General features: G+C 37.7%; 1 protein-coding gene across 2 annotated transcripts in view; it reads right to left on the minus strand.

Annotated features, from left to right (window-relative positions):
* The window catches only part of LOC145993758 (nose resistant to fluoxetine protein 6-like), a 98,678-nt gene that overhangs the window by 18,413 nt on the left and 54,146 nt on the right, over positions 1 to 26,119 (minus strand). For both annotated transcript variants that reach the window (XM_083129522.1, XM_083129523.1), the window contains exons 3-7: positions 22,685 to 22,893; positions 10,265 to 10,350; positions 6,137 to 6,330; positions 5,077 to 5,234; positions 2,406 to 2,574 (exon numbers count right to left, since the gene is read on the minus strand). In XM_083129522.1, coding sequence (XP_082985648.1) covers positions 2,406 to 2,574; positions 5,077 to 5,234; positions 6,137 to 6,330; positions 10,265 to 10,350; positions 22,685 to 22,893 — 816 coding nt within the window. The remainder of the gene's footprint in view (positions 1 to 2,405; positions 2,575 to 5,076; positions 5,235 to 6,136; positions 6,331 to 10,264; positions 10,351 to 22,684; positions 22,894 to 26,119) is intronic.

The following is a 26,119-nucleotide window of genomic DNA, read 5'->3' on the forward strand; positions in this document are numbered from 1 at the left end:
CCTCAACCCATACTGAGAAAGAACGAAGTTAGTTTTCAGAATAGAATAGAAAATGTTTGCACATTTGCACAAGCATCTCATTAAAAAACAAGAAATGCTTACCTGTTTTTCTCTGATGTGTCAAGTAAATTTAAAAATATCAATTTTTGCTCACCCCAACAGTTTGATATTGATTCAAATATTATTTTACTACGCATTATATGTACCAATGTTTTAAACTAAATATAATTTCAGATCAACGTATGAAATTAATAAGGAAGTTGCAAAACTAAACTCCATGTTGCAACAACCTTTTGGGGGCCGTTGCTTGCCAAGCGGCTTCTTATTGGCTGATGTACATCAGTGCATCAACTCCCACTGCCGCTGGTTTCTAGCTTTGAAGACCAGAGCTCTCCAATTGTCCTTGTGATGCTGGGTAAATACAGAATTTTTTGGGGACTTCCACTGAGAATTGAACCAGGGACCATTGACACAAATGGCAAGAGTACTAACCATTTGACCACACAGGAGTGTAATAATGATCTTAGAAGCTTACTCCAGACATTTAAATGCTATAATCACAAGCACCGAGTTGAATACTGATAGCAATGTGTTGGTATCCAGTATTTGGAAAATTACTTTTTATGAGTTGTAGCTACAGTTATGAAAAATAACTCTGTCACATTTACTGGTGCTTGGAAAAGACATTACTTTGACAGTTACTTTCTGCCTGACATTCTCTTGCAAATAAATTACACACAATCAGTCATAATGAATTGTAATAAAATAAATATATAAAGACTTACATGTGTTTTGTTTATATTTTTGGTACGTATTTTAAGTCTTCATATAGTTATATTATTACAGCAAATAAAATGATGGAACAGGGCGAGCACTGCTGAAACAATCACTTTATTTTACTTGACTACCATGTTCCAAATTATAGTAGCAATCCACCCAAAACACTGAACTCTTCACGTGCAATTAGAATTGACAAATTGCATAAAATGGTGGATGTTCTAAATTTAGCCGGCAACGAAGCCTAGCTTCCTTACCTTAGGCGATTCCATGAAAATCCTTTCACCTTGGCATCCAGGGAAGATGCACAGTTGGAAACATAGTTGCCAAATTTATCTCTACTTCATGTTACAAATTTTCAAGTTTACAATTTAAGTATTGTAAAGTAACTAGTTACAGTTAGAATTCCTCAAATAAAGCAACTGTTACTTTTAACTGCATTACAAGTAATTAGTTACTTCCAAACACTATCAGTATCTGCATAACCGCTGGTATTGGTATTGTAAAGTATTGATGCAAATTAATTGTATTGCATATTCAGCACAACAAAGAAAGTGCTTACTCTTTAAACTCAAATTATTTGTCTTGCAAGCATTTACATGGAGACAAAATTGATATACTGTGTACAATGCCCGTGCATGTATAACGTGCAGCAACAAACAATTATATCTCATACATAATGTGAAGTATAATTCAGGTTCAAGAAATGGCTTTTGTAGTTGCAGTTCATAAAGCTGTTCCTATGCCGATCAAGAATGAATGACATACTTATCCAATGTAGCCATGTGGACCAAAAGGAAAATATCGTATACACAATGAGTCACCAACCGATGCCACCCACCTCCCCTCTCCCCCCACTCTGTGTGTTTAGTATCCCAAAGCTTTGACTTCTGTAACCACCTTGTTTATTCTGTTAGTTGAAGAAAGCAAGATCAAAATTATGTTATGGATTTGCAGTGCGCAAGAAGTTATTTTCTATTGCCTGACAAATACCGCTGATACACATCCCATGTGATGGGAGGTGCATGCACAAATTCTGCTACAACGGCACGGTGTAGCAAAACGTTTTGTTACAAAGTGAAATATCATGGGAAATGGCCATTTCACTTTCATGGTGTTTTTTTAAAAAAAAAATAATGTTACTAAATAAATCCAATCATGTAATTTGTATTTGCACCTGTTGACATGTACGTGTTATAAGCAGTGACAAAGTGAAGACGTGCCTCATTTTAATGTTGGGTGTCTGAATTATTCCATGCATTAATACGCACCACAGTGTTTGGGGGCAAAAATTTTGGAAAAAAGTGTGTATTATACATTAGAAAATAAGGTAATTTTTGCTACATATTGCTTATAACGTAAGGGACACTCAGTGCAATTTGCATGCAAATAATAAAAATTGCAAATTATGAGAACAACATTTGTCTCAAACAAACAGAGGTGGTGGGGGAATTTGGTGCAAGGAGCACAAAATTCTAATCTCAGCCCAGACTCAAATCTCTAGGCTCTGATAGAAAGTCAAACCAGCGTTCACTGTAAGAACTTATGACAAGCAGAGAGAAATTTAGTTTTTAACCTTAAAATTAGGACTAAATTATGTTCCTATTGTATACACTTTAAGAACTTGCCATTCTATCATAGTTTATGTAATTGTTAATATACAGTATGTTCAAAAACCAGTTATCCACACATCTGTCCGCATTGTTCTGCACAGTTCGACTCCATGCTGGACCCGATCCCATGTACACAAAGAAGGTTGTGTAGAAGAATATCATGATTCCGTAGGCAGGTGTCAACCTATATTTGGAAAAAAATATATTTGAATCTAAAAACTTTATTATATATCCAACATATTCGGACACAGAAAATAAATGCAGAGTAAAAATTAAGAAAAAATATTGCCCTGAAGGATATGTGGTACAATATACAACATTTTGCATAATACGGTGGAACCTCGATTTTATGTTTTCCAGGGGACTAGAGCAGACATATATCCGAATGAAATGTCTCAAAATAATAATAATAATAATGTTTAAATTAAAATAATTATAATTACATTAAATTAATTAAAATGTTCAAATTAATTAATGTTATATTTTTGTTACATGAATAAGTAAAGACACTTAAGGATAATGAGATAACAGCATGTATTCATTATCTAGCTTACGTGTAGTTAAGGTTGGCAAAATTTGTAAAAAAAAAAAAACCCTTTCCTGGCAAGGAAATTAATATAAAATAGATAAAGGCTTGAATATTTATTGAATATCAAAAAAGGGTAGTAGATCCAGATGACAAAATGTAAATTTCCTGGTAATATTTTATCCATATTATTGTAAGTAGTAATAAATCTTGCATAAATCTTCTTTGGAACTGTAATTCAAACTCGTGTGATACCAATATAATCCTTGCCTTCCATAAGTCTGGCAGAAATAAGTAACCCTCTACCAAACAAGTATATTTTCATTATTTAAATTTTAGCTATTTTATTATTTCATTTTTTAATTTGAGTACTTAGTAAGTCTTTCGGGGGGGGGGGGGCTGGACCCCCTGGACCCTATCCCCCTAAATACATCCTTGGACTAGTGAAAAAACTTAAAATGCGGGGAAAGTGTAAAATCGAGGAAAATTTTATAACATTTTGCTACGTAGGGACCATCCAGATTGCATGTATACTGTGGGAAAATGTAAAACCTGGGAATGTAAAATTGGGGTTCCACTGTAATAATAAAATAACCCATGGCACAACAGCCCATGAGGCTCAGGGTCTACCTACTTACTGCTGGTCTCTCTCACACATGCTTTGGCAGAGGTTGGCGATCGTGCAACCAGTTACAGGGTGACGTGTGATCATCACAACGAAATCCCAGTTATTGTCTTAGATTTTCCATGACTGGGTTATTCTACTCATTCGTAGCTCCTCAATTTCCTCTCGATGGTGGATAGCCACTGGTCTCATACACTGTTGGAATCTCAGGAGGAAAGTTGTCACGCTTCCCCCAGGAGATTCAAACCAGCATACGTCCTGTAGCCCAAGCTGATGCGTTAGACCACATGGCCACAGTGAGGAACATTTTGCACACTCAGTAAAACCATCTCAGATGCATAAGCATTGTTATTGAAGTTATTTGGAGAGGGACACATGCTCGAAATTCTATAATGTAAATTAAATGATATATGGTTAATGTCTGCTTCCTACTCTCAAAATCTGATGATAAAAGTCAATTAGCTGTAGTGGAGATTCTATCCCTTTGAGATTTAAATTTGGCTATCACTTCTGAATACCATTTCTAGTGAGTGACCTAGCTAAGAAAACCTATCCACGTTATGAGAACCGTTACTCTGTTCCTTGTTACTGTGTCTAAATGTTAGTAAAAATGGCTGTATCTTAGAATGTAATCTTCATTGGACATTAGTTGTGTAGTTTACCTTTATCTAATCACCAGAAGATCAGAGCAATGTTAAAATTGTTAAAGTGGACAATGATAAACATAGACAGGTGGTATTTAAGAAATTTCCAGTGGCGGGGGGGATTCTACTGACCGCCTAGGGACAGCATGAGATAATTATCTTGTACCATATAACATTCCCCCCATGGATAAAATTTATCAAGCAAAGGGGGGGACAAGTATCCAGAGGGGGGAAATTCCCCCATCCCCCCTACAAATACCACTCTGGACATCGATAATGTCTATTAACCTAGTGCTAACATGTAGCCCTCCCTCCTTTCCTTCCACAATTTCACTTGTAACTTTTAGACTATGTCATGTCATCTGGTTATTACTTATATATCTCATATTTTTACCACATTTCGAACATCTTGTCTTTTCATTTTGTGAATTTTCAAAATCAATGTTACCCAGTAGAAGCCCAGAGCTGTACATTGTTACATATGGGCATATCCTTCTTGTAACCATCAGAGATAGTTTCTCACTTTATTATTATAAAATGTTACAAAACGTACATAAATTCTATATATTTGTCTCAATTTTGAATTTTTTCAGGATTTGCAATAGTGAGGTAGTATATTTTATGGCATAATGGAAAATTTGTCTCCGATATCACAAGAGTAAAGTAGACATCCCAATATACTATGAGCTTATCTGTCTCTTGAACCTCTCATTAAGATACGACATTAAACCTTAAAATTAAAGAAATTAAATGAGGATTGAAATCATTTCTGCAGGATGTATCAGGATGCAATGAACAAACACGTTGCAAACTGTGCCCAATTGAATATGTGGATCATTTTCATTAATTAAAGTAATTACATAGTCAACATTGGAAATTCATTGAACATACCTGAGATAACGTTGAGCATACATAGTGAAGAATCCCTGCTTGTTCTGGTCGACTTCCTTCACAAAGTGGTAGGCCTTCAAGAGACCACTGATCAGGAAAAAGGAGTCCACGTTCAGCATACTGTTTTGAAGGGGCATTTTTAAGAAGTCCCTTGCCGCCTACAAGTACAAAATGGAGTGTAATGCCCAGGAAATTTACTAACAGATAAAGTTAAATTTTAACAAGGAAGGAATTGATCCACTAGATAACTCTGGAATATACTCTTGTACCTGCAGCTGTGGCAAACAACACATAGGACAAACCAAGAGGAACATCTGCACAAGAATTCATGAACACAAACTGGATATTAAAGGAAACAAACAAAAATCAGGTTTATCAAAAAATATATATATTTCAATACAAAACAAATCACAAATTGAAAGAAACCGAATTTATCGAAAGTGCAAAATGACCAATTGAACTCAATGTAAGAGTGTCATTTGCCATCTTAAAAGATCAGAAAACTTAAACATGCAGGACCGTTAGATAAAGGATGGCAATTATTATTAAAAAAAAAAACACCAACAAAAAGTGCAGTGTTTCTGTGAGGAATCTGAAAAACAAACGAGAGTCACAACACAATAAACAAATGCCTACTTCCTGTCAGCCAGACAGCCACATTGAATATGAGAGTCAGTTGCCAGCTAGAGTTGGAGTAGGAAGGAGTGACAGGTCACACACTGCATTATCTTTTACCACTTTAACATTTTTAACCTAACTTTCGCACTTTAAACTTTGACTATTTTTGTCTTATCTCCTGATGAAGCCACACGATGTGGTGACAGCTAGAAGAAAACAGTATGTACATGCCAAAACTGGACTTCATTACTTAGTAATATTAATGTGTTGGTCATGGTAACATATCATTGCATACAATGAGATAACTTACTCAGATGATTTAATCTTTTCCTCTCTCATTTTTATATTTCCATAAATTTTCAAATATGAATGTTTCAAACATAAATTATTGCATTATATATGTCGCCCTTTTAAAATGTTAAATAGGTTGCAATGGACTTACTTGTGCCAAATAAACTTTATTAATCCATGGCTCCTGAGACAGTGAGAGCACCTTGTGAGTCATGATGACCCACAATGTGCTAAGAGCACGAATTCCATCGATGCAGTCAAGCGTTCCGGATCCTCCATTGGATGTTCCAAGACGCTTCCAATTGGCTGGCAGCGAGAATGCCAGGATTGCTTTCGTAGCAGTTCCTGAAATGTTATTAGTGAACAATCAACACTTAGAAGAACATGATAAAGAATTCTACATTACCATATCTGTCACAGAGTTCCAACATGTTGAAATGATTGGCACTCAAGCCTTTGGTGTAGTGGTTCCAGTGGGAGATCTGAAATTCTGCCTTTCACCCAGCATCGTGAGGAAAACTGGGGAACTATTTGACAGCAATAGCAGTAAAATCCAATCTTGAAAGCTGCAAAACAGTGGTGATAGGACTTGATCTGATGACCATGTGTTACCCATTGTAAAGCTGGCAGGCCTTGCCATCAACAGGCTGTTTGCACCATGGAGACATGTGTAGATCCACGAGGAGGGCAATAAGTGTGACCACCAATCCCAACTGCTACTTTCTTTAGTGTATTATTATGCCTAATATTTTTGAAAACTCAAATCTTCTGTCTGATCACTAAGTTTAAGAGGCTGGAGAATATCTTCTCACTTTATTTTCATGATAAGCTAATTAAAACTGGGCCTACAGTTTAAATTTGGTTTCGAACCACTGTGCAATATGCCTCAAAGGGAGATTGAACCAGAGACCACTTGAGAGAATAGGTTTTCTCTGTTTATTCACTTTATCCTCATATTTGGCCAATAGCATGTGAAAGCAATTTAAAGAAAGCAAATAAAGTAGTAAGTTTCTTCGTCAGAATAGTCAAACACAGATGCCCAACCCTTGCAAACTTCTCCAAACAAGAAATTCTATCCACTCTACAAATTCATGACCTTTCCCTTCGCCGTCAACTCTCAGATTTAACACTACTCTTCAGAATCATTAATGGACAACTTTTCACCAGCGAACTCTTGCCACTTCTTAATATCAGAATCCCACGTCCCAACAGTAAATGCAACAACTTCTTTTACATTAAATCTTCAGGGCTATCCTTAGAACAAAGATCACTTCTCTACAGGCTACAAACCATTTATAACTCATTAAAAGACGCTCCGGGCTTCCATTTATCAAAGCAGACTTACAGAACGGCGTGCATAAAGCAGCTGAAGAGTAAATAATATTCTTTTTGCCCTAGTTGTTATTCTTGTTATATATGTATATGTGTGTGTATGTGTCCCATCTTATTATTTTGTTTATTTCTTTTCCGGTTGATATCCTGATGTAAAATGGATTTTTCTGTATTCAGGACTTTTCAAATAAATAAAAAATAAATAAAATTTACTTTGCTGTGGTAATGGGAGGAATTATGATAACGACACAGCTACAACTATTTCCACCCTGGGCCCTATTTTTGCGAAATAATACTCTAATCTCTAAAACATGGAAGTCAGCTTCATTCCTGTTTACAATATAGCTGAGAATTGATTCTCTGTGAGGTGAGATACAAGACTGAAATTTGTCCCTGTGGATCTGGCACTGGTCTCAGATCCACTATATTATATCATGACGATGTTGAAACAAGTTGATCATGGTTTAATACTATAACTAAACTCTGTATTCTAGACTGGTCTGTAACTATCCCCAACTGTCCTAACAATGCTGGGTAAATACCAAAATTTTGAGGTCTCCACCAAGGATCAAATTAAGGACGACTATTGTAATTTGAGCCAGAGCTCTGTGACAGGTGATAAATAGAGGCACACATCTGTGGTAAATAAAAAAGCAAAATTTCGGTACAAAAAGAGAATTTCGAGTTCAAAAGCAGTATATAAAAATCACATTTTCGTTTTAAAATTGTGACTATAAACCTAAATTAAATTTGAAAACTGCACTTATTACACAACATATCCCTTCTAGTACCACATTTTATGTAGTTCCCAGAGTAGTATTAAGTTTATTCCTGTATAAAGGGATCCAGTTTTGCTTCTCAAATATTTGCAGCAAAATTAATCAATTTTCCATGAATTGTGTAACTCACAGGATAATTCACACTTCAGAAAGTGTCATGTCTGTAAGTAAACTCTAAATTTTGAGTTTTAAAGTCTATTTCGCACTTTGCAGTTCATTTCGCATCATTTTGTGACAAAACATGGTAGCAAAATGCACCTCGCACCTTTCAAACCCAAGAAAAATTACCTGTGTTATAATTATAATTATGAATTATATGATTACAATGTGTGATTTCACATTTCGAGTTTTTGTCAAAACTAAATGAAGGGCTCGGCCTTAACATGGTTAAGTGACATTTTGGTCATTTCCGAGTTCATTAAGGAAAAAGGTTATTAGAAGCTATACTGTAGATAAATTGTTATCTTGTTGTGTTGACCAATTTCAGAAGGCTTCACTGAGTCCAATGCAAATTGTATGACATGGCAATTTTACTCTAAAATTCAAGGATGGCACATTTTACTTTGTAACTCAAAATTGACCAAAATGTCACTTACCATGTTTTACACTGATAAATAAATAAAGGACTATTAGCATGAATGGCAATAGCACTACTTATTCAGCTGAACAGGATCTTTGGCCTATGACTACACAACTCTTTAAAATGCTATCATACAAATATGTGCATGCATTTCATTTTAAATGTGTTGCCCAGTGCCTTAACATTTTTCAGACTTTAGTATTTGTAATGGGGCTGAGTCGATACCACAGTGAACTGATACCCATACCGATCAGGGTGCAAAATCCCAGGGGGGACAGGGGGGAATTTCCCCCACCAACGATCTAGTCCTAAAATCCCCCCCCCCCCCACCAAACTTTTCTGGGGAGGAGAGTTTTTGTTCTAACAACATGAGATAAACAATTAGTTTTGAAGTCAAATATACTTTACTGGAATAATATCGAAAACACACAAAGAATGAACAACAAAGAGCCTCATCTCCAAGGACACTGAAACCAGCAATCCTCAGAACACAGAAATTAGTCCGACTTGTTATTCCTCCCCCATTTCTCATCAGCTTTTGTGAGTTACCGCAAAGTATATGAATATATTAACAGAACAAAGCACGTATTAACATTTAGATGTAAATTTTATGTAGGAAACTATTATCTTCTTAATGTCTCTTAATTTTTGCCTCTCCCCCCTTAGTCATGCAAATCATTGTTCATAGCATTATTAGAATCTTAATTTGTAATCGAATTTTGAATGAAGGGCAGTTGATTTAATCTATTGTATATTTTATAATATAATTTAATTATTTAATAATTGACACACATTTAATGACATTATATAGTGTATATGTATGTATATGTATATGCATGTATGTATGTATGTGTGTGGGTGGTGGGGTTGTCTGCTCCTTCCCTTCCCCCCCCAATCTGCAGTGATTTCGCACCCTGATACCGATGGCAAAGCTCTTACTGATTCCCACCAATACAGATAATTGAAATTTGTAACAATTAAAATCTGTTCAAAATACTGATTAATATTTGCATGCAAATATTCCACTCCAATTATAAGCATCAGTTTACCAGAGCTCTGCTTTAAAATATAAAAAAATACATCACAATAAACTACCAGTTATACAATCACTTTTTCACACAATCGTGGTGCAATATAAATTGAAGGTTTAAATTTTGCATAACTTCCGAGGATAATTAGACACTGCGAAAGTGTTGAGTGGCATTTTTGTGGACCTTGTGAAAAACCAAAAACTTGGAAAAGTATACGCCAGTATCAGCAAATACAATCCAACCGATACTTTGCTATCTGTGCAACCCTAATTTGTAACCTATCAGAGAACAAGACTTGAGGCAAATGGAAAATTAAGAAGATTGAAACCTGAAATTTTACTGGTGTGACACTGAAATATAAAATACATTAAGCATGTATATAAAATAAAAAAGCATTGCAGAAAATGAATGAAATGCAGAGTCAAACAGGAATGAAACTGGTTAGTAGGCATTTAGTGTGATTTTTTTAATGAGTATGAGTCTGTAGTGTGGCAAAACTTATTGTAACCATGTTGTAAGTCAATAATTTATAATGAGAAGGAAAAGTAACAACTTACCGTGATTTTGATTCACTCTCGACGATAACACAACATCATATGTGGTACTTGCAACAATAAGCACCAACATGAAAGCAGTAAAGCCTCTGAAAAAAAATTGATAAAAATTGTAATTATTAATACATAAACTTACTCAGTATGTATGAGACTATTAATCTGATACAATGGCATTGTTAATCTGTAGCATAGTTGTTGACACTCTAATCTGAAAACATTGATCATATACAGGGGATGGACAAAAATATGGAAACACCTGGTATAAAACAGCGAGCCATTTCAAACACGATTTGCATCTGAATGGTAGGTGGCGCTGTGATCACTGGCACTTCCTGCGAGGTATACACCCTGGCCAACCTGACAGATGGGTCAGTTACAGTTCAGCGACCGGTCCGTGCAGGTTATCGTGAATCATGTCTGAGCTGACAGAGTTTCAAAGAGGGCAAATTGTGGGTGCGCGTATGGTGGGAGCTTCTGTGACGAAAGTAGCGGAAATGTTTGGTGTATCAAGAGACACAGTCTCGAAGATCATGACTGCCTACGAGACTTTCGGAAAAACCGTATCAGTGAAGCACCAGCGTGGACGCAAGTGTGTGTTGCGTGACAGAGACAGACGCACATTGGGTAGGATTGTGACCAAGCAGAAGATCACCACGGCTCCAAAAGTCACTGTTGAGCTGAATACAGTACTTATAAACCCTGTTATCATCAAAACAGTCAGAATGGAGCAGTGGAAGACTGTAATCTGGACGGATGAGTCATACTTTACATTGTTTCCAACTGCTGGCCGAGTGTATGTGTGGAGAACGCCAGCACAAGCGTATGATACAGACTGTCTGTTACTGAGAGTGAAGCATGGCGGTGGTTCAGTGATGATTTCGGCAGCCATCTTCTGGTATTCTGCCGGACCCATTATCACCCTGCATGGACACGCCACTTCCATGGACTACGTAACCATTTTGAGTGACCAGCTGCATCCCATGGTGCAAACTTTGTTCCCAGATGTTGATGCCGTGTTTCAAGATGTTTATACAGCTCACATCGTCCAGGACTGGTTTGATGAGCACGAAGATGAAGTGTCACATCTGCCATGGCCTCCACAATCGCCAAACCTCAATATTATTGAGCCCTGTGGTCGGTTTTGGAGACCAAGGTGCGAGCCCGCTACCCACCATAATCGTCTCTACAACAACTTGCAGCTGCTTTGGAGGAAGAATGGTACAACATCCCTTTGACAACCATACGCGACATGTATTTGTACATTCCACATTGACTGCAGGCTGTTCTGCGTGCCAAAGGTGGTCCTACTCGATATTAATAAAGGTAATGTGCATTTCTGCAGGATGTTTCATATTTTTGTCCATCCCCTGTATGTCTGAATGATTACTTAGATTTGGGCTTTTTTGTAATTAAATTTCCCAGTATTCTCTCTGTGCATGTAGTTATTTTGATTTTAGAATGGCAGTGAAATCAAAGTTCTTTTAGCATGCTATTTTTGTGAAAATTATTTTTAAAAATTGATGACTTTTTCAAATTCAGTAAAGGTATTTAAGACAAATCATCTGTACCTTTACTCAATATTTCAACTCACGATCAATAGTATTAAATTAGGCACCTGGAATGTTCTGAGCCTTTACCGGCCTGGGGCATTTCAGTGTACAGTTAATGAGATAGTGAAGTATAAATTAGATGTAGTAGCTGTCCAGGAAGTTAGGTGGCCAGGAGAAGGGAATTGTAAAACTAAAAATTATACTTTTTTCTATGGTGGTACTGAAAATCATAATTTTGGAACAGGCTTTTTCATAAATAATAGAATTATCTCAGCTCTTAAAACAGTAGAATTTATTAATGCTAAGATATCATATGCAGTTTTACAGGGTAGGTGGTGTATAATTATTTTAATAAACATACATGCACCAACGGAAGATAAAGATGATAATACTAAAGATGATTTTTATGCAGAGTTAGAACAGGTCTTTGATAAATTTTCTCAGTATGATATGAAAATTCTATTAGGTGACTGTAATGCACAGATTGGCAAAGAAGAGACATTTAAACCCACGATTGGTAAAGAAAATATCCATAAATATACCTGGTCTTCTCCAGATGGTAAAACTCATAATCAGATAGATCATATTCTCATTGATAAGAGAAGGCATACTAGTATAATTGACGTTCGTACACATAGAGGTGCTGACTGTGCCAGTGACCATTATTTAGTAATTGCTAAATTAAGAGAAAGACTCTCAGTGATAAATCATAAGCAACAAAATCTAAAAGTTATAAAATTTGATACAGGAAAATTTGCTGATGAAAGAATTAAGAAAGATTACCAAATTAAACTGTCAAATAGATTTGATGTTTTGCAGGATTTAAATGATGATGAAAATATAAATGAAGCAGACGTAAATAAGAATTGGGAGCACATACGTAATGCAATAGAATCAGCAGCTAAAGAAAGTATAGGATACCATAAACCAAGAAAAAGTAAGCCATGGTTTGATAATGAATGTCATAATCTAATAAAAATAAGAAATCAGGCTAGACTTAGGTGGTTAAATAACTCTGATGATACAAATCTAAACAATTATAATAGAATAAAGCGAGAAGTTAACCGCACGTTTAGAAGTAAAAAAAGAGATTACTTGAAAAGCAAAATTAACGAAATTGAAACAAACAGCAAAAATAAAAATATCAGAGATTTATATAAAGGTTTAAATGAATTTAGAAAGGGGTGGCAACCTAAAGTAAACTTGATAAAAGATAAAGACGGTGATTTTCTAGCTGACCCAAGCGATATTCTAAATAGATGGAAGAACTACTTTAATGACCTTTTAAATGTCCATGTAGGAGATAAATCAGAAGTAAATGAAGTCCACACAGCAGAACCTTTAGTTCCAGAACCTAACTTGACTGAAGTTAAAGATGCTATTAAAAGGCTAAAGAATAACAAAGCACCTGGCATTGATTTAATACCAGCTGAGTTAATTAAATATGGTGGAAATTCATTAATATGTCAAATTCATAAATTAATTTGTTTAATATGGAATAAAGAAGAAATCCCTCAACAGTGGAAAGAATCCATAATTGTTCTTGTGTTTAAAAAAGGTGATAAAATGAACTGCAGTACCGTGGAATTTCTCAACTCTCAACAACTTACAAAATATTGTCTAACATTATTTTAACAAGACTAACCCCATATGCTAATGAAATTATAGGTGATTATCAATGTGGATTTAAACGTAACCGATCAACTACAGATCAAATTTTTCACATCAGACAGACACTTGAAAAAAAGTGGGAATATAATCAAAATGTCCATCAGCTATTCATTGATTTCATAAAAGCATATGATTCGGTCAAAAGAGATAAATTATATAATATATTAGTAGAGTTTGGAATACCTAAGAAGCTTGTTAGTATGACAAAAATATGCACCAGTGAAATAGAAAGTAAAATTCGTGTGTCTGACAAATTTACAATTCATGATGGGTTAAAACAAGGAGATGCATTATCTCCATTGCTCTTTAATTTTGCCTTAGAATATGCTGTTAGGAAGGTAAAAGAAACTAAAGAAGGACTAAAATTAAATGGTGTGACTCCGTTGTTAGCATATGCAGATGGTGTAGACTTACTGGGGGATGATGTGAATACAATTAAGAATAATGCTAAAATATTTTTTAAAACTGCTAAAGAGATAGGTTTCGAAGTTAACAAAGAGAAAACTAAATATATGCTTACAGGCCGAAACCAAGTGTTAGGTAATAATCAAAATCTAATTATTGGTAACAACTCGTTTGAACCAGTTTCTAAATTCAAATACTTAGGAGTAATATTAACAAATGAAAATTATATTAAAGAGGAAATAAAAAGTAGGCTTAATTCAGGAAATGCATGTTACTTCTCTCTTCATAAACTTTTGTCTTCTCGTTTAATATCTATGAAACTAAAAGTTAAAATATACAAAACCGTAATTTTGCCTGTAGTACTTATATTATATGCGTGTGAAACTTGGTCCCTTACATTGAAAGAGGAACATAAATTGAGAGTATTTGAAAATAAGATCCTTAAGAAAATATTTGGACCTAAAAGAGATGAGGAGACAGGTGAGTGGAGAAGGTTACATAATTTAGAACTACATAATTTGTATTCATGTCCAGATATTGTTAGAATAATTAAATCAAGAAGACTTAGGTGGGCAGGCCATGTGGCACGAATGGGAGAGGAAAGAGGAGTTTACAGGATTCTTGTTGGGAAACCAGAAGGTAAGAGACCTGTAGGAAGGCCAAGACAAAGATGGAGGGACAACGTTGAGATGGACCTAAGGGAAATCGGTAGGGATAGAAAAGAGTATATAGAACTTGCTGAAGATAGGGAAAGATGGAAGGCCTGTGTTGCTGCAGCCATGAACCTTCGGGTTTAAGAAGGCTAGAGAGTTAGTTAGTTAGGATCAATAGTATTACAACAGAATTCACCAACTACAGATTTGTTGAAGAATGTTTATTCAACGAACTTCTCTTACAAAAAAATGTTTTAAAGATTTAGCCATATGTCCAATTGTGCCTTATATACAGGGATACTGTAAATGATTCATTCGATTTCAAAACACTGTATTTTCCAAAGTATTCCACATACAGATATGAATGATACATGAAAATAACTAAATTCACCAAGATTTCCTCACATTCTACAAATGTTCTGTGTCTGGCCGATTGGCCACACGACACACATTCAAGCGGTAGTAGAGTTCCACCCATATATTTTGTAGCAATCCAGTGTCAAACTGCTGAAACCACTGCAAAATTCTCTGTTTACATGGTGTTTCTTTCTGTACTCTCTTCTGAATACATGCTGCACTGCAATAACAGATGAACATCTCGCATATTTCAACACACAAAAACTCTTTTCTAGGTTTGTCGCCATTTTGTACAGGCACTGCATTCGTGCTGCCAACTGGTGCGTCTCAATGCAAACTTGGTAAGTTTACAGTTATTTTCATGTATCATTCATACTCCATCTGTCCCATAATTATTGTCCGGTACACCTTTGTTGTCTCATAATAATTGCTCGATATTCAAACTGTGGCATTGGTGTATACAGAAGAACATGAAACAAGGGAATGAGTCATACAACTTTACTACTCAAGAATCAGTACAAATTGTGCTTTCCATCTGCCTCTTCGTCTGTCATTTCTGTACTACCATTTTGGCATACCGGACTATAATTATGAGACAGAGGGAGTATCTGTATGTGCAATACTTTGGAAAATACAGTGCTTTGAAATCAAATGATTCAATTATAGTAGTCCTGTATTATAAATTAAAAAGAAAAAAAATCTGAATTTATGAGGTTAAAAAATCAAGATGTATATGCCTACTTCACTGACTTTGAGTTATTGCAGCCAGGCTATGAGACAGTTCATTGCTTGCTGTGGGTGAGGGGAACAGGAGAGAGAGAGAGAGAGAGAGAGAGAGAGAGAGAGAGAGAGAGAGAGAGAGAGAGAGAGAGAGAGAGAGAGAGAGAGAGAGAGAGAGAGAGAGATATATTGCCAATAACGCTTTGCACTGATAGCACTGCCGATACTCTTACAGATTCCCACAGATATCGAAACTTGAAAAATGTAATAATTAAAAGATGTTCAAAACATTGATCAATGTTTGTGTGCAATTGTTCTAATCTAGTTATATGCATAAATTTACCAACAATTTTGCTGTAAAATATTCAAGAATTGCATCAGAATATTAAAATACGAGGCGTATTCGTAAAGTAAGTACTGTTTGCCAATATTGCCACTGTAGCACTGCAGTCACGACCGCGAGAGTTCTCACTGACGTACTTCATTCGTTAGTAAGCCACAGGCACTCGTGGCAGCAGGTCATGCTTTTTCTTCGTAGTTTTATGAAGGTTTGAAATGTTCAAGAAAGTCAATCGACCCACCGACTGTAAAGTCCAGTCTGCGATTCATTTTCTCAATGCAAGAAACTTGAAACCAGTAGACATCCACCGTCAACTGTGTGAGGTCTATGGAGAGGGTGCAATGAGTGAAAAGATGGTGAGGAAATGGGTCCGGATATTTAAAGAAGGTTGTGAAACAGTTCACGATGAACCAAGGAGCAGTTGGCCATCTGTTGTGACCAAGGAATTGGTGCGTGCAGTCGACGTAGAAATTTGTGAAAACAGATGCTTCACAATATTGTCGCTTTCAATGGAATTTCCACAAATTTCAAGAACAGTCCTCTACGTAATTGTGACAGATCGCCTGGAATATCGAAAATTGTGCTCAAGCTGGGTGCCGAAGAACCTGACAGAGGAACACAAAAACAAAAGGTCTGCCAGTGCGCTAACATTTTTGTCGCGATATGCAGAGGAAGGTGACAGGTTTTTGAGTCATTATGTCACTGATGAGACAAGGGTGTCCCACATGATTCCTGAATCAAAGCAGCAGTCCATGGAATGGAGGCATACAGCATCGCCAGTCAAGAAGAAATTCAAGCAGTCAATTTCAACCTGCAAGATCATGAACACCATGTTCTGGGACAGAAAGGGGGTTTTGCTGGTTGAATTCTTGCCAAGATGACAGACCATCAACAAAGATGCCTACTGCAACACATTAATTCGGCTGCATCATGCAAATCAAAACAAATGATGCAGAATGCTTAGCGAAGACATTGTGTTGCTTCACAACAATGCTCGTCTGCATACGGCTCAACAAACTCAAAATCTGATCACGTCATTCGGCTGGGAACAATTTGATCACCCACCCTACAGTCTTGACTTGGCACCAAGTGACTACGATCTCTTTCTTCATCTGAAGAAGTTTCTTGCTGGTCAGCGTTTCGAAGAGGATGACGACGTCGAAGCAGCAGTGCATGGATGGCTTTCATCACAAGCGGGAACATTCTATGATAATGGGATACAAAAACTAGTGCCACACTACGACAAATGCTTGAACAATGGTGGAAACTATGTAGGAAAGTAGTTTGAGGTCTGTAGAATGCAATGCAAATAAAAAAGGTACAAAACTATTTTACTTTATTTTTTACACCCTTTCAGTACTTACTTTCCGAATACGCCTCGTACATTGTATGTTATCACAAAATCCATCTTTTCATGCAAAACTGGTGCAAAATTTTTAAAAAGTTCTAATTTTGCAGTTTCCAGAATAATTTGACTCAGCAAAAGTGTCGCATGGCATTTTTCGGAGTCTGTGAAAGACCAAAATGCTGAAAAAGTATCGTTAAATAAATTCCAACCGATACTTTCTGATACCGATACTACTGGTATCTGCCCATACCGATACATTGGCACGAGATTACTGAACGGCAAGGGGCTATAGGTTTCATGTGATTGCCAGAAATTACATTGAGGAAAAGTAACAATTCCAGTTTTGCTCAGCGTTGTCACTTTGTGTAAGAGAGAAGACAAAAGAAATGTTGGAAACCGGATCAGATTTTCAGGATACACCACTGAACAACAAATAGTTTAATTACATATGGCTCAGAATTGGTTACCACATTTAAATACAACATTCAAAAGCTTTAGTAGCTTAGAGAAACAGTTCAACTCCTCAGGATATTCTAAACACCCATATTTTTTTTTCTTAGGACTATGCAGTAGGGTGTATTGAAAAAAAACTTTTTTTCGAAATGTTAAGGTGGCTAGTGCAAAAAAGTGGCCATTTGTGACCAAAAACACGTCTGATTTTTTTCAAATTTTTTGGAGGTCGTTTAGGTGGCGCGCATCGACCTTGAAGTTTTGATAATGAAATGTCGGCATATGTTCTCTAGATTCCAATTTCGCTTTGATGTAGCCATCACGTGCACTGGCGCCGAAAACGGAGGCAGCAGCCTCTGTGATAATTTTCACAAGTCGCTCCACTCCTTGTGTGTGGCCGGGGAAGTTTTGAATTTCAGCTATTTTTAATGTAGTCATCTACTTCTTCATTTGTAATATTAATGGTCAATGGAGGCTCGTGGAGGGAGCATGAAGCCCAATCAACCATGTCATAGCATTGGTCTGCATTAAAATTGATGGTTGGTAAAACAAAAGTGTGAATTCTTTTGCCTTTTTCAATCCTCTTGCTTTCTTAATTCTTTGCCAACCAAGACTTCTTATTTCTGGGTTTTGTTCGGTTATTAAAGCCAGCAGGAGATTTTCAGAATGGGCGAAGAATGCATTTTGTTGAATGACTCTATTAATCAAATCTCTCAAGTGGTGTGGGAGAAATCGGGACAAGTTGATCAAATTCCAGAGGTGTCGGGCTCCGTCAGTTGGGCTTCATGCTCCCTCCACGAGCCTCCGTTGACCAATAATATTACAAATTAAGAAGTAGATGACTACATTAAAAACAAAAAAATAGCTGAAATTCAAGACTTTCCCTGCCACACACAAGGAGTGGAGCAACTTGTGAAAATTATCACAGAGGCTGCTGCTTCCGTTTTCGGCGCCAGCGCACGTGATGGCTACATCAAAGCGAAATTGGAATCTAGAGAACATATGCCGACATTTCGAACAAAAAGTGACTATAAAGTTCAAGGAGAAAACTAGAAGAAAATCTTGGCCTGCCCCTTAGTAAAATTATGTTTGCCAACATAATTTGGGTGGGTGGAGCTCACAGTCCAGCCACCTACTCGTGGTGAGCTCTGGGTTATTTTCAAAGCATAATAAGCTATGAAAATAAGCGAAGCGCTGGACAGTAATTGAGGAACTGTTAGCAATTAGAAAGCCAAAATATTTTATTTAGTCCTTTATATCGGAAAACTTTCGAATAAAACACAGTCGAAACCAATTGGAAACCATCAATAGAAAAAATGGATTTTTTAGCCTCACATTGACAATTTTTGACCAAAAGCATACGTAAACAGCATAGGAAACCACCCCTAAGGCACGAATGTAACATATTTGCCATAAACAAAACAATAAATGACCATAATGCAGAAAAAAAGACATGAAATAGCCAAATAATTACATTTTTGTGAAATTGTTGTGTGTGTTGCATAACCAAATCACTATCAAAACTTCAAGGACGACCTCCAAAAAATTTGAAAAAAATCAGACGTGTGTTTTTGGTCACAAATGGCCACTTTTCCGCACTAGCCACCTTAACATTTCAAAAAAAGTGTTTTTCGATACACCCTACTATGCAGGATATATCATTGCACATTGAAACTTTTTACATTAATTTTCTTCTGTCTTATACAAACAAAAGAGGAAGATGATCTTCCCTCCAGGCAGTTGTGCCAGAGTGCCACTCCAGTACTTTTTACATTAACCAGCTTGCATCCTGCCTCACAAAACATAGTAAACATTTATAGTGAAACCACAGACAGTGCATATCTACGACTCCTTTGCATCGTAATCCCACGTGGAGGGGAGGAGCCGAGTGGAGCATGCAATTGAACCAATGGAGGGGAAGGTACATGGAGACTTTTGGCCGAAAGTTCTTTTCCTTGTGGTCACTCTATAGTTTTTAAATTGCTTTAATTAACATTAATTCGTTATGTGTCTATCATAGCACAATGACTCCTTCCATGTATAACAAGAAGATATTAATTATTTTATTGGGACACACTTGAGACTATACTACCACACTGCCACCTGCTTGCCGACACAGCAGAAACTAATAAAGAAACATATGGTACGTAAAGTCATTGTTGCTGCATCACTGCTTGGCTGAGGACACTAGATCACAAAAAGGTAACACAAGATGAATAGAAGGAGGGGGAAGTTCAAGTTTTTCTTTATTTATTATTTTTATTATTAGTGATTCAAAAAGTTTTCTTAAATTTCATCTTCCTAGAGATTTATAATCAGCTGAGTCATCGATTAGTCAGTGTTACACGTTAACTGTTTGATTTGATTGGGTATTATGGGCATATCAGCACATAGGCTATTTTTGCCCATCACACAATATGGGGATAAGTCCCTTCACTAAAACAAATTGAGCACAGGACCCCAACAAGAAAATAAAGTGTGTCTTAAAAACTTCTTCACTCAATTTTTAAAACAAATTCATTCATTCACTACTTAACAAGAACTAAAACTATATTTCATGTTAGGGGGAATAAAAAACGCAGTTGATAATAAGACGACCTAGTTGAATTACTGAATTATTTCCGTGAAAGTTACTTCGTCTCAGCATGTCCACCACGTCTCATACCCTTAGGTGTGGGGGATCTTTTGGGAATGTAGCTCACTAATCATCATTCATCCTTGATGGTAAAGCACTCTCTGCTTGTGGTGAGCTTGGTGGTAAGGTGCTAGAGGTACTAAATTTACACACTTGAATGGCAACACATGACACTTGAGTTTCACACCCCTAAAGACTGGATCAGCATGGCTAATGTAAGGATCTGTCTCTGTACTCCAACTGAAGATCTGCTGGGAGAGGTTATGCTTGTGACTGTATGTAGAGTCTGACTTGCAACTTGCGTTAACATGCTCTTCCTAGAACCTCCTCCTCTCTCTCTCTATTCAATCGTGTATTGCTTCTCAATAACTGAATTCGAACTGCCCTCGATCTCCCTGCCTTCCAGACATTTATTGCAATTCAATTTACTAAACAGATGCACAGTCAGGCCTGTAGCCTCTTCCTGGATTTCGTCCATTAGCATGTTTATACCGCTGATGACCAGGAAGAGCTTCAGTGCTGTTTGACACTGCTTTCCTGTGATGTTTCTGAATATTTCCTGATTGGAAAACGATGGTTGAATGACTGGGAGTTGGAGTTTGTTGTACATAATAATTAAAAGATACTACGGATCGTTACGACTTGTAAATGTTTGATTAATTTTGTTGGGGTGGCCTCTGCCACCATCCACTTGGGAATCTGTGCTTGTTGCTTCACTGCTATGTTCTTCCGGTTCCTATTGTTTCCTCACTTACCGCTAGGAGCGCTGGTGTAGCTAGTTTGTCTGCTGTGTGTGTGATAGGTTTAAGTTGTTGCAACAGGGGGAGGCAAACATGATGTACCTGACCACTGTCAATATTCAGATCGTGTGGAAAGTGCATAATTGCGCGTGTCTCTTTGATTTTGGTGTCAATCAGTGTGTGCGCTGTATGCCTGACAAACTTTTTGGATCCTGTGTTTGTTAAACTTGAGGAGCTTTGCTAGTCCGGTAGTGGGTTGGATTTTTTTTTTTCATCATCAGTTAAGTGCTGTTGTATACATTCGTTGATGGATCTGCCAATGTAACGAGAGTTGCACTCACACTGGGCATCATATACTCCTGGGTTCCATCAGATCTACCAACAGTGGCGTGCGCAAGGTGGGGTTGGTGTGGGTTATAACCCCCCCTTTGACACAGTGTTCCTAAAAAAAAGAACATCAAATGCGAGAAAAGATGGCAAAATGAGGGCTGACTATTAAAAAAATGTATACCTAACCCCCTCGTATCGAAAATCCTGGGTACGCCACTGTCCACCAACGAACGTATACAACACCACTTAACCGAAAGTCAACCCAGCAGTGAAGCAACAAGTTCCCAAGTGGATGGTGGCTGAGGCCACTGAAATTAATCAAACATTTACAAGTAAGTTTCGCAGATATAATTTAGTAACTCAGCTATGTCTTCTTAAAACTATATTGTTTCGGAGGATAAAATCTCCTTAGCTCAGTGGTTCTAAAAATGTGTGCCATGGCACCATGGCTGGTTTACAGGGGACACCGCGAATGTTCCAATATTTTAACTGAAATGACATTGTTGTTCCAAATATGTGCTTATTTAATACATTTTTTCAAGTAAAATGTTTCTGAATTTGAAATGTGTGTTAATTTTTTTAACTTAAGGCAAGCAACATAGCCACACTAAATGAGTGTTGCCTACATTCTGACTTGGATGCCATGGAAAAAGTTTGAAAGTCTAAGGGTGCAGTGAAATGAAAAACTTTGGGAACCCCTGCCTTAGCTATTAAAAGCAGAGGCTGTAAATGGGCATTCGGCACACACAAGGACAACACAACTCCACAGAGGATTTATCCTGCACTGGATCCAGGCAACCAGAGCCTCATTGGCCTACAGGAAGCAGTAACCGTGGTGTACTACAGGGAAGTGAGATTGACTTTTAGGTTCCTCCTCTACATTAACTGTGTGTAACTAGTTATATAGATGACGACGATACACATTGTTTCAAACGTAAGATGAAACCACGTTTCACATGGTGTGAAATGTGTGATCATGAAAATTTCACCGTGGGGCAGAGATTCTGGATTGCACTACTTGACTGTGTGTGTCTCTCACCAATTGGCTACAAATATGGTGGTTTTTCAATTACAGCTCAATACATGGTGATTGGATATGATCAGTTGTTTGTTAGTAGTCTTGCTAGTAGATTCTTATTCCGCTTGTCTCCTAAGACGAAGCCCTACGCAATTATTGACCACAACAGTAGATAACTTGCCCAATACACAGCACATAACACTTACAGCATAATATACTCCTTCTCTGTGTACTTTCTTGGAGCTTTGACATAACACTGCTCTTGTTTCACTTCAATATCTGCCTTGATTCCAAGGGGAAGTAAGGTTCTTGAGATAGCATCGTCCAAGGTCACCTTGAGGTCTTCCGCCGTGCAAGATGACGGGATGCAAAAGGCCCATTCAAACAGAGAAAACACGGGAAGAAGACCTGGGTTCTGTAAATATATTAAAACATATATATCATAGAAATGACACAAATAAGTAGAATTTATCATAGCAATCAACAAGTTAGAAAATATCAAAGGCGTAGCAATAAATCATGAATTTTCATCTCCTGTACGTGCCAAATATTGATGCATTTTCATGTAACAGAAGGTGTCAAGACACTGGTTTATATCTTGTGTTGAAATATCCATTTTATTTCATATTAGATCGTAAACCACAGTTTCCATCTTGTTACCAGTGGTGACATTTCACAAGTTTAATGTCTGCATCAGAACTCAAAGTGGAAATTCTTAGCTGGGGGATGCTTGGTTGAATTTGGGTACAGGTGTGGGGATGCTTGTATACATAAATATGAAGAGGGTTCCAGGTTCGATACGCAGTGGAAGAACACAGTGGTTCAGATCCCACTTTAAACTGTAGGTCCAGTCCCGATTAACCTATCTGTACATAAAGTAGACTAAATGGAGATAATGCAGTAGGTACCTATGCAAATGATTCTAGCTGGGGGGAGGGAGGTACTTCATGAGAATTTTCTTAACTCGGGGTTAGCATTCTTCCCCCACTTTGAGCACTGGTGAGCACCAAATAGTCATAAGCATAATAATGTAATTACAGGATTCGCATTTCATAGTACTGGTTTCTCCTTTCAACTGTACTGACTTCTCTGACATGGTGAATTATAAATTGTCCCAATGCAATATAAAGTCTTCAAAGTAATAAAGTTATTATTGGAAAAACTTGTGTCTCCGAAAGTTTGCTAATATGAATCATGAATTCTTAGATATGGGGATCTTCCCCACATACATTGAAGGGTGCAAAATGGCCTAATGTGCCGACACACCCCAAAAAAGTTAATTCAATCAATCAATGAATCATGAAATATCATTACTTTATAACAACAGGAAGTCTTCTATTGTTAAATTAATTATAAAGGGTGACAAGAAATAACCCGTACTAATGTTTGTGATCATAAAGTTATTAAACCGAAACAATTGAGCAAAACAATACTGCAGAACAATGACATGGGACCTTAGGAACAAGATGTTCAGCCGGTTTCGAAGTGGCCTCCCTGGGCGGCGATACAGAGGTCCAAACGGGCTTTGAAATTTTGGTCGATGGGCCGCAGGTCCTCGGGCGACAATCGGTTCCACTCATGACCCAGCGGTTGCTTCAGCGACTCCAAACTGTGGTGGCGTTTAGCACATACCCTGGCCTCCTAAATCGACCAGACACTGTAGTCCATTGGGTTGAGGTCCAACGAGTAGGGCGGCCATTCCGTCGATGCGATGAAGTCCGGAAAATGGGTTCTGCACCATGCTTGCGTCATTTTCGCCCTGTGGGCTGGAGCAGAGTCTTGCTGGAATGTCCATTGCGTATCGCCGAAGTGCTGCTGGGCCCACGGAAGGACGACGTTCTCGAGAATGTTGCGGTGGTACACTTCTTGGTTGATTTTGACCCCTTGATCCACGAAAACCAGGGGCATCTTGCCGCCTGTGCAAATTCCGCTCCACACCATGACCGACTGCAGATTTTGGCGGTGTTCGACGATGGCTGAGGTACCGGGAGCCTCTGCAGACCAGGTCCTGTTGTTTTGGTGGTTGTGTGCCTGCTTCACGGTGAACAGCTTCTCGTCTGTGAAGAGAATGCGCTCCCATTGCTGACCTGCGGCCCGGCGCTTCAGAGGGCGGCATCTTTTGAGTCCCAGGCGCTTGCTTTCGTCCGTGAGAAGCTGAACTTTTTGGAGCTTGTACGCCTTGAGGTTGAGGTTCTTTTTCGCCATTTGCCGCACCGATTCGCGGTTGATCCCGATCTCACGGGCGACTTTTCTCATGGAGACCCTCGGATTTCGCTGAACTCGCTTTTTGTTGATCTTACGGTTCTAGGACGTGTTGACAATAGGCTTTCTTTCTCTTCCGGGACGGTCGCCTTCATGGCCGAGCTCCTTGAATCGCCGAACTGCGTCTGAGACTGTCATTTTTGGAACACCCTGGAAACGAACAATTTCACATTGATGCTTTCTTTGACGCCACAGTTCCAAAATTGCACTGCGTTTGGTTGACAGTCTGAAACACAAAAACTATAATCGTTATGAAGCCGAAACAACAGGTACAGTTACAAAAGACTATGGAGAATCCAATAACACAACAATTATTTGGCTACGGTACACTACATTCTTGGCAGGATACGCCAAACTTTGTACGGGTTATTTCTTGTCACCCTGTATATCTTTGATTACAAAATATATTCCTATAATTAATTTCCACAAATATTTGGGGATGCATGCATGGAAGATGTCACACAAAGGGTCAAATTCTCAGTTGTGTGCATAATTCAAGGCTTGATTCACTCAAGCTATTTACCAGGAACATTTCTGGTTTAAAAACTGAAAAAAAAATATAAAACCGGTGAATATTAGCCAACATTGAAAAAATAATTGTGGGTAGATTCAGTCAATAATGAAATGGGCGCATTCTATAAGAATGTGACCAAAGCTGGTGGACTGTTACATCCCTCAAACTCTGACATTTTGAATTTGTGATCATGATAATCAGGCTACTGTTGCCTCTACTAATTTCTGTATTGCTGAATTATGTCATTTGTGTATGAAACTTTCTGAATGCTTAGTGCACTTTGTTTTGAGCTTTGTGCCCATGATTCCTACTTGCAGCTGCCACAAGTGGAAATATATGTGATAATTTGGTCTTAGAATTGGCTGGGCATGCTATGGTCGGGACATTTTATGGACATGACTGTGCGGGTTTGCCATGCCTATTTCTGCAATGACTGGGTTGATATGACGAGGCAGATTCTGCCAATATTTATGGTGCATGCATTTTATTACATCCGTGACCATGTCTAAAGCAAGATCCGCAAGGACCTGGGTGTTTCTGGTGCACATATCGTGTCCTGATATTGCTCGTCAGGGGTGGCGCCAGAAATTTTTCACCGGGTGGGCAGAAGCTGTATATTGATAGAATAGGGTGGGCAGGTATAAATGTATATATGTATGTATATATGTATGTGTGTGTGTTTGGTGTCTTTCCTCTTTCTTTTCTAATCTATTCTCACATCTTGTTCGACTTCTTTGTCTCCGATGGACACAATTATTTCAAGGAAGTGTTTGTGTGTGCGCAGCCATACATTCTAATCACATTCTTTCATTCATGTCAATGTAGTGAAATAAATGTGAATCGGTTTTATCACATTTTGTCCTTC

Source organism: Lepisma saccharinum, chromosome 10 (genome assembly GCF_977018435.1).
Source record: "Lepisma saccharinum chromosome 10, izLepSacc3.1, whole genome shotgun sequence".
In the NCBI taxonomy this organism is placed as follows: Eukaryota; Metazoa; Arthropoda; class Insecta; order Zygentoma; family Lepismatidae; genus Lepisma; species Lepisma saccharinum.